The 15,261-nt window shown below is 38.5% G+C and overlaps 1 protein-coding gene across 1 annotated transcript; it reads left to right on the top strand.

The window, feature by feature from the left end:
- Positions 1–405: 405 nt before the first annotated feature.
- Positions 406–14,976, top strand: tmem214 (transmembrane protein 214). Its single transcript, XM_063004366.1, has 16 exons — positions 406–702; positions 2,459–2,625; positions 3,934–4,084; positions 4,242–4,376; positions 4,550–4,632; positions 5,372–5,477; positions 5,581–5,662; positions 5,783–5,884; positions 6,008–6,149; positions 6,991–7,082; positions 7,594–7,642; positions 7,720–7,827; positions 8,041–8,255; positions 9,562–9,730; positions 13,084–13,235; positions 13,342–14,976. Exons 1-16 carry the CDS (start codon positions 540–542, stop codon positions 13,466–13,468), a joined length of 2,043 nt encoding a protein of 680 aa, XP_062860436.1. The 5' UTR covers positions 406–539; the 3' UTR covers positions 13,469–14,976.
- Positions 14,977–15,261: the final 285 nt, after the last annotated feature.

The following is a 15,261-nucleotide window of genomic DNA, read 5'->3' on the forward strand; positions in this document are numbered from 1 at the left end:
TTTCAAGCTTTGTAGATTACTTTAATTACATTAAATGATTGTTTTGAATATTTATGTTCAATTTAAATACTTACAAATACAATTTAGGCGAACTTGTGTATAGGCTTAATTTAAAGGTTATTGAATTTAGCTCATCGGTTTAGATTTTTTTTTATTGCATTTTAGAAAAATAACAAAGGAAAAGAAAACATTGTATATACAATATTGATCAGGATAAAGTATCAGTACAATAAACTACAAACATCACATTCTGTTTTTTTATTTTGGCTAAGTTTTAAAGATTGCAGAAGTGAATTAAATTCCAGTAAAAACAGAGGTAACATAGGTCTGGAGCCAGCTCATCGGTTTAGAACGAACGGCGCACAGTTACGTTGTGACGTCATGCCCCCAGAGCAGACGTGGCACAGAGACGTTTGAAACTCGCAGATTCAGCTGGAGCTCAACTGCGAATGAATTTGCACTACAGGAAAATAGACTCAGCGAATAATTCAAACTTTAGTAAGTTTTTCTCTCTAGTTATTATTTAGTGCCTATAAACAATGGCATCGTCCGCTAATAATAGTTCTGCCGGCAAATGGGAGGTTGTAAAGAAAGGCAAGAAACCAAACAGCGCTGGAAAGAGTCAAACCGACAAAAAATCCAACACTGACGGTGGAAGAAAAGCTCTGAGTGAGTCTAATCTGCCTAAAGTCGCTTCAAACCGTAAGTGGAATTTCCTTCAATTATTCAAATTATATTTATTTTAGTAGACTTAACGTCAACTGACGTGTGTTTACATTATTAATTGTTGGTTGCTGAGGACTTTTTGAACGTTTTGTCCAAACCCGCATATTACACACTAAACAACACGTCAAAATGAATATCATATTTATGATGTACTGTGCTTAGTGTGTACTTAGCGTGTCGTTTGGGACACAGCCATTGGGCTTCGTGCTAGCTGAAGTGCTAGTAGTGCTAGCTTAATTGAGCAGCGTTAACTATCTAAGTAGTTCGTTTTCATTTAGTTTTATTTACAATTCTACATTCAAAATTAATAACAGTCTGAGTTAACAAACGTAGTACGTTGTTTCTCAACTGTCTAGACTATCCAACTTGAATTAATAGCTATCACGACCACACAGGTGTTAATGCTAACTGACTAGCTAGGGTAGTAGTGATGTGTTAAAATGACGTGCGCAAATTTGCACTTATATCTGTTTATAGTAAATAGCTTTCATTGTCACTGTACATATTATATAAATTACCCAACACCGATTGGTTGCGTTGTATTACTGTTAAATAACAGAGTGGGTATACAGGTGTAGGTATACTCCCCCTTTGAGATGTCAACGTAAGGTCACTGTGAGCCATACAGCTAATCATATACACCGATCAGCCATAAGATTAAAACCACCTCTTTGTTTCTACACTCACTGTCCATTTTATCAGCTCCACTTACCACATATTTGTAGTTTTACAATTACTGACTGTAGTCCATCTGTTTCTGTGCATGCTTTGTTAGCCTCCTTTCATGCTGTTCTTCAATGATCAGGACCCCCACACGACCACTACAGAGCAGGTATTATTTGAGTGGTGGGTCATTCTCAGCACTGCAGTGACACTGACATGGTGGTGGTGTGTTAGTGTGTGTTGTGCTGGTATGAGTGTATCAGATACCGTGTCCACTCACTGTCCACTCTATTAGACACTACTACATAGTTGGTCCACCTTGTAGATGTAAAGTCAGAGACGATCGCTCATCTATTGCTGCTGTTTGAGTTGGTCATCTTCTAGACCTTCATCAGTGGTCACAGGACGCTGCCCACGGGGAGCTGTTGGCTGGATATATTTTTGGTTGGTGGACTATTCTCAGTCCAGCAGTGACAGTGAGGTGTTTAACATGGTGGTGGTGTGTTAGTGTGTGTTGTGCTGGTATGAGTGGATCAGACACAGCAATGCTGATGGAGTTTTTAGTGTCACTGCAGTGCTGAGAATCATCCACCACCCAAATAATACCTGTTCTGTGGTGGTCCTGTGGGGGTTCTGACCATTGAAGAACAGGGTGAAAGCCAGTTAAAAAGATATGTAGAGAAACAGATGGACTACAGTCAGTAATTGTAGAACTACAAAGTGCTTCTATATGGTAAGTGGAGCTGTTAAAATGAACAGTGAGTGTAGAAACCACGAGGTGGTTTTAATGTTATGGCTGATTGGTGTATATATTCAGTTTTAAAACTTTTTCTGACTCTTTTTCTCCACTAAAAAATAGTAGACATGAGATAATTTACCAATAGTTATCACATTCCTTGTCTTGGTCGTATTGTAAATCTTGACATATCTTGAATCTAAAGAAAAATTGCGGATTGCGGAACTTTTATTTTTCCTCTGCTTTGTCATTCGTTGCAATTTTTTTTTGGATATTGAGGTGCATTGTTACAAAACTGCTTTTTATAAGTGCATTTGTATGGTTTCATTGCAGCATCTGTAAAAATGTCTGAGGCAGCTGTGAAGACTGGAAAGAAGCAAAACAAGGAACAGGTTCCTCCTCCAGCTGTGGCTCAACAAAAAAAGCAGCCCAAGAAATCTCCGTCAAGCAGCAACACAAAACCTCAACATTACAAAACATTGGAGGAAGCAGTCAAGGCAGTGAGTAAAAGCCCCAATACACTATAAAGGCACAAGTTTTGCGATCTTATAACCTTCTTAGTTCAAGAAATGTCACTGCAGTGAGACCTTATTCTGAACAATGAGTAAGTTTATATTTAGATAGCGATAGATAGGTACGTTATTAATCCCCAAGGAAATTAAGGACATTGGAATGCATCATGAGAATGGTACAGGTAAGTATGGTAAGTATTTTGGTGGCCTTGTTACTTTTAGCCTCTTGTACCGTTTGAAGAAAAGGTCAATACAAATCAATACAGTGTTATTTTCACTGTCTCATGGTCAGCAAAGCGCAAAATGCTATTCATGTAAACACTACTTAACTGTGTTTGATTCTCATCTTCATGATTACATGTTTAATAGGAGATGTATCTGGACTGCGGGCAGGCAGATATAAGTGAACAGTTTATAAAATGAAGTTACAGTGTTTTAAAGCATTCCATAATAAGCATGTGAATTGGTAACACAGGAGTATCATTGTTTGGTACAAAATTGATTATCCGTTAAAAGCTTGGTCTTTGCAAGCAAATATGGGTCGTGGTGCACTATATCGTGCCAATTTTGTAAGAGAATTGTCAGTTATTTCAAACTGAACATTTCTCAGTGCAACATAATTATGATGAAATAATTACACAGTAATGAAAATAGTTAAGGTATTTCACTATCTGCTATGCATAATGTTGTGTTCTTAGACTGGGGAAGGCTGGAAACCACTGTTAAATGTATGTTACCTTTGAGCCCTTGTACGAAATTGCATAATAATTGCATCAGTGCAAACATGGGCCACCTGCATATGTTTTAAGATATTACTGACACAGAGTTGTATATTCAGATTTCAGAGAGATCCACGTTGCCGTCAATATTATGTCCACATTATTTTTTGGAAGACAATGCCAGGCATTTTCCATGTGCGGCAACAGTCTAGCCTTGTAGATAGAGCGAGAGTGCTTGATTGGCCTGTCTGCACCTCAGTGTCTTAAAAATGAAAAGAATCTGACCATGGCAACAACGCAGCTGCATTAGGTCTTGCATTAAGCAAGCTTGCACCTGCTCACACATTGTGATGTTGCAAGGCCTAATGCAGCATGTCATTGCATTCACTACCTAGTGTGTGTAGTATCTGCATTCTCATCCCCATCTAACTGCTTTATTAATTCAATTTCTTTGGAACTTTTTGTCAGCACCATAAACTAAGTACAGTCTAAAACCAGTCCAGATATGTTAAAACCATGTTAGATAATATGACTTAATTAAATGAACCCATATAAATTTTCTCTCTTATTTTTACAGCTTAACATAAATGAGTTGAGGCAGCAGCTTGAGAAAAGTCAAGCAATGTTTCCTGAAAATCCATCTGTCTGGGTAAAAGATCTGGCTGGATATCTTAATAGCAAATTGCTGGCACCAGACACAGATCCCACACTCAGCACCTATGCTCACGGTGGGTGTCAAAAAATGTTTTCTCCACATGTATTGTGTATTGAGAGGATAATGGAATGTTTGGGTTAAAATTGTGTGTAAACATAGAGTCTATTGTCTGTATGTCAGTAAATAAAATGCCCTAAAATAGTGATTTCAATAAAACAATCTCTATTCAGATTACCCATACAGCCTGGCGACGAAGGAACTGCGCAGCATCATTAAGAATTTGCTGGGGAAAAGTGCAGACACACTTCAGGAATTTTTTGACCATTGCTTGTTTACCATGCTCAGTGAGTTGGATAAACAGACAGGTAAAATATGCCTATTACAACTATTACCAATCAATAACCTTACTAATCTATAACGTGCTCATGAATATTATGTTTGTTTTATTTTGTCATTAAGTCTAGCTTGCATAAGCCAGCAAACATTAAGTAAAAGTGGTGTCCTTACCAATACTATTGTTACTTCTCCATTGTAACAGGTGAATCGCTACATGGCTACAGAATGTGCATCCAGGCAATTATGATATACAAACCCAAAATAGCCACGCTTAACCTGCCTGATGTAAGTGAAAATTCCATTTATTTGCATGTCATGCTTTTAACTGCACTGACTTTTTATGTTCTATTTGAAAAATGATACAGAAATTACAGACTATACATGGATTCTCTTTTATCTAGGAATGTAACGATACACTCTACCCGCGATGCAATACGATTTACGATACTGGGTTCATGATACGTTTTTTTCCCAATTGTTTTTTTTTTTTAAACAAAATGAAATTGAAGACACATTATGACAAGTTTCCATTTATTATTTCTCTTTAAAAAAAATAAAATAAAATACTGTACTGCTTATCTTTTATTTATCTAAATAATGAATGCCCTTTTATTTCTGAGGTAGGTACAAACTGTGCCAAATAATGCTCATTGTGTAAAAAACCGAAATGAAATTTTAAAACAAATCCAACATTATATAAATAAATGAATAGTACAAATAAAGAAAGTGTCCTCACATAAATAAATTTGGCTGGAAAATCCCCCTACCTGGCAACTTTGTGAAGTGCCGTCAACCAGGCGAGGTGAATAGCTCCAGTGCCCTCTGCTGTTTAAAGTGAATATCGATTCATCTTAAATGAATAACCGATTCGAATAGTGGCACATGTGCACTGATTTTTAACTGTCTTGTGCATCATTACATCCCTACTTTTATCTAATCTCACTGATTAATCTCATCTCATGGATTCTAATTAATCGGAAGAAAGTCATTCTAAAGTTAACACTTTTGTGTGTATCGTTGACAGCATCTGGAGCTTCTGAGCTCCAACCAGAACCGCCCCACCAAGTGCCTGAGTATCATGTGGACCCTTGGACAGGCTGGCTTTAATGATCTCATCCAAGGCATAAAAGGTACACATTGTTTAGTTAATGTAAACAGGTAGTCTGATACTCGGATACTGTTAAATGAAATGATTTAAATTGTGTGTTACTTGTGATTTGGCTTGTTCTCTAGTTTGGCTGGGGATTATGCTGCCTGTTCTGGGAGTGAAAACCCTGTCTGCCTACGCAATTGCATACCTGGAACGACTACTCGTGTAAGTAACTGCTAATATGTGGACGTATGTTCCTGTTTTTTAATGCATAATACAGAAGTATTCAAAGCAATGTGTCTTTTAGGGTTGAATGTGTGTGTAACTTATTTGTCTCTCTTGAAGGCTTCACACCAACCTGACGAAAGGGTTTGGTGTAATGGGCCCCAAAGAATTCTTTCCTTTGCTGGATTTTGCATACATGCCGAAAAATGCCCTATCAGCAAGGTAATTAGCACAAATTAAATGTATCAATTATTTAATAAACCCAATTTTGTATTTGGTTGAAAGGGTTATTTTGTAAATGTTAAACATTGCAAATAATGTGCTTCTCTTTTGTTGCTTTGTAAGTCTACAGGAGCAGCTGAGGAGGCTTTACCCACGCCTGAAGGTGCTATCATTTGGTTCAAAGCCAGAATCAACGCTACATACTTTCTTTCCTTCCTTTCTCTCCAGAGCCACACCCAACTGCCCTGATGCTATGAAGAAAGAGGTAAGGCTTTCATATGGACATTTGTGTAAACAGTCTTTATCATTGGAAAGCAAAATTGTAACCACAGCAATGTTGTTTGACTTGTCTAACCGATGCTGCTGTTGATTTAGTTACTCCAGTTTTATTGTCTGTCTAGTGAATAATAATATAATTAGCTTAAAATAGCTGTTTGGAAAACTATTAAGTATTCCAAATTAATGTTTGAAAAAAAATATTTAAGCATCTAAAATTATGTTTGCATTACTTTATAATATTTAAAATAGAACATCTAATTAAAAAGACTGATGTAGCTGCTAAGGTGGCGCAGCGGTAAAACACAATAGCATACCAGAGCTGGGATTTCGAATGCATCGTATTGAATCTCAGCTCTGCCATCTGGCTGGGCTGGGCAGCTACATGAACAACGATTGGCTGTTGTTCATAGGGTAGGATAAGCTGGATAGGGACTCCTCAGACTCCACTGAGCGAATTACGACCTCTGCCGGCTGATTGATGGCGTCTGCACAGAGTCGAGGAATAATGTGGACAGGGTGTGGCTCTCTGTGCACAAAGTTGATCTGCATATGAACTTGCCTCGTGCAGGTGAAAACGCGTGTCGGAGGGGGTCTTGCTCTCCTCGATCGGGGCGGGGTCAGCTCCAGTGGAAAGGAAGAATAATGCAATTGAGTAAAAGAAAAATCTGAGATAAAATAAAAGACTAGTTTGAATGTTGCATGTGAGTATTAGATAATGCTTCATCAGCTGTTTGGTTTAGGTGCACATTGAAAAACAATGTGTTCAAGAAAAAAAACTGTAACTGTATTATTATTTTCTTCTAATTGTTATTGTTCTTAATTTGCAGTTGCTAAATAGCCTGACTGAGTGCCTCTGTGTAGATGCACAGAGTCTGGGTGTATGGAGGCAGCTTTACACCAAACACCTAACCCAGTCCAGGTAACAAAAACAACCCATCATTTTTGCATCATGCTTTAGTAATAGTGTGTACCATATTACAGTAAAATTGTGGTTAATTAAGCTCTACTTAACACGATTAGCTGTGTCTGGGTGGGGGAATTGTTGAACAGGTTTTTCAGTGCTGCAATGCTTCTCAGTGGTTTTCAATTGTGGCCTTTAGCTGCTGCATGAACGATGGTTAAATCACAGATAGTAGATCCCAGCAGAATGAAAGGAAGATATCAGAGACTGCACATGTTAGAGGGGTACATGATAGTCTATGGCTCTTCTCAATCACAGTGGGGGTCTGCAGTATGGAGGAACAGTTGGGAAATTGGATATGACTAAATTGAGAGGAAAATAAAGAAGAATCATGTTATGTTTTTAATGCTGAGTTTAAAGTTGGCATAAGTTTGACAGATGAGAATCCGTATTGCAGACAGTGACAATATGAGAGCTGTGCTAGTTGTAATGCTGCATTAAATTATATTTTTCTGAACTCTGCCCTCAGTCTCTTATTGAATCATCTGCATAGTACATGGAGCACACTCCCACCAAAGGTAAAAGATTTAAAAGATTTTTAAAAAGCATATTTTGGGATTCCTCTGCTATAATGTATTAAATGTTGTTTTCATAGTTGCGACAGAACCTTCAGGAAACCATTCAGTCATTCAGAGTGACCAATGAAGAGATTAAGACTACTGGAAATTCTGAAGATGTACAGGAATGCAGTGCAGTTTGCAGTGTAAGACACAAGCACCTTTCTAAAGCACTTGTGATTCATAATTTTGCTCAGTTAGGGCCTTTAAATTCACTTCACCTACTGGTATGCTGGTGTACGCTAGGCTTACTTTGTTTTATGTTTTGGCTATTTTTCTTAAAGGTAGCACAAACAGACATTAAACAGCACAATCTACTATTTGAGTCACATGCTCTCCTGCTTCTCCTTCTTATACAGTCTCTTCAGATGAAGATTCGCTCTCAGGGTTTTCCATGGTCACGGCTGCTAATGGCGGTGCTGGTGTTCGCTGTTGGTTTCATTGCTCATGATGTAAGGTCTCATGGCGCCTTTGCGGACTCCACCACAGCACTGTACCTAAAACAGAGTGGAATAACTGCTGTATCTGAGCAGACCTGGAAAAAAGTGTCACATTACAGTCAGCAAGGCATCAGGTAAATTTCCACCAAATAAACACACACAATCAGTTTAGTGGATTCAAAAATTTTATGTTGATATAATTGCCATATCTACCTATCAGTGTACCTTTAAATCACCCACCATAAGTAAGTGAATACATGGTTTTTGAGTTTTCAAAAATTATAGTCAAATGAGGAAAATTGTGATCTGGTGCTTCCTGTTTGCTTTTATTATATAATTTGTCATTTATTGTTTCAATATGTCATGTGTCTCCATTTGAGTTCTAGACACAGTTTGAATTAATTGGGCATGGTGTAAAAAGACACACACATGGCTTTATAAGGGCCGAGAATTTACACTGTATTGTCATGAAAGAAAGCAAGACCTGACGTCCTAGGAACTGTCTGCGGATCTCTGTGATCAGAATACATTTAAACCTTAAACTGAGTTAGACATTCAGTCAAATTGGGCATCCGGGCATGAAAGGCTAGTCTTGAAGGCTAGAAAGAACCCAACTGTCACTCTAAACAAGCTCTGAATGTCATGTGCAGAGAGATGCTTGAACTTGTTGAACAGACAACCAATGGCAATCGCGAAAATCTTTTAATACTTGAAATATTTACCATGAAACATGGTGATTGCAGACAGGGAGAAATGATAGGATGACTTCAACCAAATGTAAGAAAACCATCTCCAGGGTGCATGCTATTTTGGACTAGGCTGTCAGTTTACCTTTCAACATAAGTGACCCAAAGCATACAACAACACCGGAGAGGCTTCAGGGCAAGTTCAGCCTAAAATCCCATCAGACATCTGTGGAGAGACCATAAAATAGCAGTTCACAGATGCTCACCATCCAATCTGACAGAGCTTGAAAGAATCTGCAATGATTATTGTGATGAACTATTTAAATCCAGCTGTTTGATGCTTATAAGGACATATTCAAGAAGACTTGCAGCTATAAATGTTGGCAAAGTATTGAATGAAGGGTCTGTGTATGTGTGAATGAGATTTCAGTTTTAGGTCCATAATTAATCTTTGACAAACTCTAGAAACGTGTTTTCACGGTGTTCCCATGAGTGTTTTAATTGTAGATTGATGTGTAAAAATTTACATTCATTATATTAAATTATACCAATTATATCTGTCAAATGCACAATGCAGTGAAGTGTGCAAAAAGTCAAGTTCTGAATACTTCTGAATCTGGACATAAATCCTCAAATATTCTACTTATGATTCATTCAACACCTGTAAAGCCGAATGAAAATGTATTTGCATGTTGACATTTTGCATCATTCCAGTTGTTTAAACATGTTTGTGTGTGTGTGTACATGTGCATAGCTGGTTAGCTGAGAATACACCTCATTATTACTCTCTGGCTGTGGAGACTGTGGGTCCAGTACTGAAAGTAACCACTGAGAAGCTGAAGGTGGCTGCAGTCTTAATCGGACAGAAGAGCTCTGAAATAATACTGTGGGTGCAGGAGAACACACCACTAGTCATTGAATGGGTAAGCTGAGCTCATTCTTGTCTTATTTTAAACCCCAAAACTAATGAGAATAGTGTTTGTTTTTTTTACATGTCCATCAGCTACTGTATGTGCTGTGTACATTTTGCAGCTGTGCATTAGCATATGCAGATTTGATTGTACATCAGACATAACATTATGACCAATGTTGACCTTGTTTTTACACTTACTGTCCATTTTATCATCTCCACTTACCATATAGAAGCACTTTGCAGTTCTACAATTACTGACTAGTCCATCTGTTTCTCTACATGCTTTTTTAGCCTGATTTCACCCTGTTCTTCAATGGTCAGACCACTACAGAGTAGGTATTATTTGGGTGGTGGATCATTCTCAGCACTGCACTGACATGGTGGTGTGTTAGTGTGTGTTGTGCTGGTATTAGTGGATAGGACAGCAATGCTGATGGAGTTTTTAAACACCTCTCTTGTCTCTGCTTGTCCCGTGGCCAGCGTCCTGTGACCACTGATGAAAGTCTAGAAGATGACCAACTCAAACAGCAGCAATAGATGAGCGATCATCTCTGACTTTACATCTACAAGGTGGACCAACTAGGAAGGAGTGTCTAATAGAATGGACAGTGAGTGGACATGGTATTTAAAAACCCCAGCAGCGCTGCTGTGTCTGATCCACTCATACCAGCACAACACACACTAACAGCACCATGTCATTGTCAGTTCAGTGCTGAGAATGATCCACCACCTAAATAATACCTGCTCTGTGGTGGTCCTGTGCAGGTTCTGACCATTAAAGAACAGGGTGAAAGCAGGCTAAAAAGGTATGTAGAGAAACACATGGACTACAGGCAGTAATTGTAGAACTACAAAGTGGTAGTGGAGCTGATAAAATGGACAGTGAGTGTAGAAACAAGGAGGTGGTTTTCATGTTATGGCTGATCGGTGTACTGTATTTAATAGTATTGGGGTTAACATGTATTTTAGCAATCTAAATAGTATTATTGGCACACTTGAACTAAAAATAGTTATGTTGTGTCTATGGTGTATTTGATGAATTTCGTGTTGACGTGAAAGAAATGTATCCTTCTGTTGTGGTAAATTTGTTTAAAGGCAGGTTTCGTTAAATACATCACCATGTAAAAACTTGATATTATGGCCATTAAAGAATATGTGTGCCAAAGTCTTTGGGCATTATATTGCTGGAAGTTACAACCTTAAGCTTTTGGCAGAAGCAAGCAGATTTTTGCTTTTATGTTTTCTCGTACTGGGCGCTCAGGTGACACAGTGGTAAATTACACTAGCCCATGAACACTGGGAGACCGGGTCTGAATACTTAGTAGTGTTTGGTCGGTCAGGCATATATACACTGCCTGACCAAAAAAAGGTCACCACCTGGATTTAACTAAGCAAATATGTAAGTGCCTCCCATTGGATAATTACTGCATGGGTGATTATGTTTCAGCTGGCAACAAGTTACCCTAACTGATGCAGTGAGTAGCTTCTCATTTGTTAAACAACCATGTCGAAAGACACATCCTGTGGTCGTGGAAAAGATGTTAATCTGTTTCAGAAGGAACAAATTATTGGCATGCATCAAGCAGAGAAAACATCTAAGGAGATTGCTGAAACTACTAAAATCAGGTTAAGAACTGTCCAACGCATTATTAAAAAGTGGAAGGACAGTGGGGAAACATCATCTTTCATGAAGGAATGTGGTCGGAAAAAAATCTTGAATGATCGTGATCGGCGATCACTTAAACGTTTGGTGAAATCAAATGGTAGAAAAACTACAGTAGAACTCTGTTTGCTAGGGAGTATAAAGATTGGACTCTGGAGCAACGGAAGAAGGTCGTGTGGTCTGATGAGTCCAGATTTACCCTGTTCCAGAGTGATGGGCGCATCAGGGTAAGAAGAGAGGCGGCTGAAGTGATGCGCCCATCATGCCTAGTGCCTACCGTACAAGCCCGTGGGGGCAGTGCTATGATCTGGGGTTGCTGCAGTTGGTCAGGTCTAGGTTCAGCAACGTTATGTGCCCAAAGAATGAGGTCAGCTGACTACCTGAATATACTGAACGACCAGGTTATTCCATCAATGGATTTTTTCTTCCCTGATGGCACGGGCATATTCCAAGATGACAATGCCAGGATTCATCGGGCTCAAATTGTGAAAGAGTGGTTCAGGGAGCATGAGACATCATTTTCACACATGGATTGGCCACCACAGAGTCCAGACTTGAACCCCACTGAGAATCTTTGTTTACATAGCATGTAATTGTATATTTGGATATATGTCAGTAGTGATCACTTCAAGGACTTTGATAATGTTTTTGAGGAGATAAATTATAGTCAGTTGACTGGGTTGAAATATTTCTTCAACCGCAAGGGGTGCTCACTGGCAGGTCAGAGCTGTTTTGACAGGATATTAGGTGGGTGGGTGGTTGGTTCTAGGCTTCGGCTCATCTGTGAGTTTAATATAGCTGGATAAACAAGGGTTTAACACCGGAGCTGAAAATACATACTGATAGAATGCCTCAAATACATCTACAAGGAAAGGAAAGCTCCTCCGGGAGCTCCAGGTTTCCTCCCACAGTTCAAAGACATGCAAGGGAGGTAAATTGGAAATACAAAATTGTCCATGACTGTGTTTGACATTAAAGACTTGAACCGATGTAATGATTAACTACCGATCCTGTCATGAATGTAACCAAAGTGTGTAAAACATAATGTTAAAATCCTAATAAAATGTTAAAAAAAAATTAAAAATCCGAATAAATAAATACCACAAGAGATGATATCTCGAACTCGTCGGTTTGAATCTCAGCTGTGCTACTGGCAGGCTGGGCACCTAAGCAAACTCGTTTGCAATCTGCTGTGTGGGAGTAGCCAAAAAAAATCATTCATTTACATTAGTACATTAGTAATCTAGGTTGGCTCGGCGGGTGTCACTGTCACCTCCCAGCAAGAAGGTCCTGGGTTTGATTCCGAGGTGGAGCGGTCTGGGTCCTTTATATATGGAGTTTGCATGTTCTTCACATGTCTGCGTGGTTTTCCTCTAAGCTTCGGTTTCCTACCAGAGTCCAAAGACATGCAAGTTGAAGGTGAATTGGAGATACAAAATTGCTTGTGACTGTGTTTGTCTTTTGAACTTGAACTGATGAATCATGTGTAACTTGTAAATACCAGTTTGGATGTTTATTTTAATGCAAAACTGTTGCAGTAACCTTTATTGTTTGCACTTTGGGTATGTCTGCACACTAAATTGTACTTAGAGTATCTCTATCAAAAACACTGGTTATTTTAAGACTAATATTCCCTTCCTCACATCATGCTTTATGCTTCTTTGTCATTTTTATGAAGTGGGTTTTTGTCTTTCTCTTAGATCAATACTAACACTCCAGACAGTGTTTTTCATTTTCTGGAGTTTGTGAAGGAGCTTCTACTGTTTGTGCATCAGAACTACATTTTGCCTGCTGTGCAGTACATCATTGTAGCCCTGCAGCATCTCTGGCAGTCGGTGCAAGACTCATGCAAGTCAGTACTTTATATTTTCAGTGTTTCTGCTCAGATTCATGTTTTATTTTTAAAGATTGAACTTGTGACACTGTGTTAATTGTTTTTAACTGTTATTCCCCTGCAGTGGTGAAGTGTCATTTCTGTGCATACAGAACCATGTGGTGGCGTTTACCAACAGCACATGGATCTACCTTCAGGACACTACAGCAGCTATACAGACCTGGGCACAGGAGCTGCTTTCCAAAGCATGATGCAGGCCCAGCACAGGCACACAATATATCGGACAAAGACTGTCTGCACTTCTGTTTACCCACTTTTGCTGGGTCTGAAGGACAATTATATTTCATCTAACATTTCTAATCTGAGGGACTCCTTGAAAAGTGGGACACACGTTAACTTTATAAACCACCACATTCCTTGTTGGTGATCCTTCTCTCATCCTCCTTCCAAATGGCAGGATTTTTTATAATTGGTTTTGTACCCACCATTTTCTAAAGTTCTTGTTGTAATTAATGGTATGGTATTTATTTTATTGATGGAAAAAAATAAAAGACTGCAGTAGACATTGCTGTTGGATAACTAGACATAAAAGTGCTAAATGACACAAGATCCAGACATTTCCAATTGTAAGATAACACAGTAAACAATGGAAAGTAGAGTAGCAATGAATTTACAGAAAGACATTTAAGTCAAATTTGGTGTAATGTGAAAGTTTAAATATTTAACATACATGCTGGGCAACAATTATCTCAGATCCTTGACACTAATGTTATTTGGATCCTAACCTTTAAATTGAGTTGTTGCGTTTTATTTACATCAGCATGAAAAGGCATTGTATGGTTAAATTACCAAACCTTTATTCCAGATTTGTTGCACTAAACTAGATTGATGAACTTACTGGGCCTACCCAGTTAGGCTGGTGAAATAACTAGGGACACAGTTTCACAGCAATAGCCTTTTTGCTGCCAATCTTAAATTAACGACACCACTCACCCAGTTTTTAAGTTTTAGAGATCTTGAAACGATTGCTACTGATTGTCTGCAAATGTTTTATTTCATCCCTTAATGTGAGCTGGAAAGTTGTATGAAACAAAGTCTCTTAATTATAAGTGTCAGAGATCTTGAAATGACTGCTGCTGATATTGTCTACTAATGTTTTACCTTTAACCAAACTGTAAAACATGATGTTAAAATCCTAATAAATAAACAAACTTTATCCCTTAATGTGAGCTACAAAATTGTATGAAACAAAGTCCCTTAATTATATATGCTATATGGCCAAAAGTATGTAGGAACCTTATTAGTCAGTTCAGGTGTTTTTAGCTACACCTATAGCTATTCCATATTAATGCCCATCAAACTTGTGGTCAGATATCCAAATGCTTTTTGCCATATATGCCACATATTTAAGTCCAGTAGATCTGAGACTTTTGACAGAATTTAGCTCAGAAAAACACGTACCATAGAAAAATACTGGATTTGTGTCAGGAACCAGTCAACAGTGTTAAGGTGTAGTTGGTTATGGTTATAAGGGTTGTGGTAGCTCAGCGGTCATGGTACTGGCCTTGTAACTCTAAGGTTGCTGGTCCTGCTATTCCACTGCTGGGCCCCTGAGCAAATCAAACTAAAGACCCACTCCAAACAACAGGTCTGGGACTAAAGTAAAAGTGAATGAGGAATATGATAAATGTAATGCCCTAATGTTGTTTGGCATAAATGGTTTATAAATGAATAAATAAAGTCTTTAGTCCTGCCCATGGCCATGTCTCCTTGAGTGTATGAATACAACACTTCATATAATTGTAATGAACACTTCCCACAATATGTAATCATATAAATCAGAGTTTCGTTACTTCAGTCCTAGAGGCCCATTGCCATGCAGAACTGTTATCTCTGCTGCAATAATTCCTTCTCCTGCTTCATTTAACCACTGTAGGGCTGTACATACTCACCCATTTATTCACTTATACCTTGGGGCAAATAAGAGCAACTGTCATACATGTAGATGTCAGCTGGGTTGCAATGGGCCAGAGGACAAAATCTT

This window comes from Trichomycterus rosablanca, chromosome 1 (assembly GCF_030014385.1).
Source record: "Trichomycterus rosablanca isolate fTriRos1 chromosome 1, fTriRos1.hap1, whole genome shotgun sequence".
In the NCBI taxonomy this organism is placed as follows: Eukaryota; Metazoa; Chordata; class Actinopteri; order Siluriformes; family Trichomycteridae; genus Trichomycterus; species Trichomycterus rosablanca.

Excerpts from the sequence above, each read along its gene's own strand:
- tmem214 (XM_063004366.1), top strand. The coding sequence starts at position 540 with ATGGCATCGTCCGCTAATAATAGTTCTGCCGGCAAATGGGAGGTTGTA. Across the intron at positions 4,085-4,241 it reads ACTCAGCACCTATGCTCACG|ATTACCCATACAGCCTGGCG; the intron begins GTGGGTGTCAAA and ends ATCTCTATTCAG. Across the intron at positions 5,478-5,580 it reads TCTCATCCAAGGCATAAAAG|TTTGGCTGGGGATTATGCTG; the intron begins GTACACATTGTT and ends CTTGTTCTCTAG.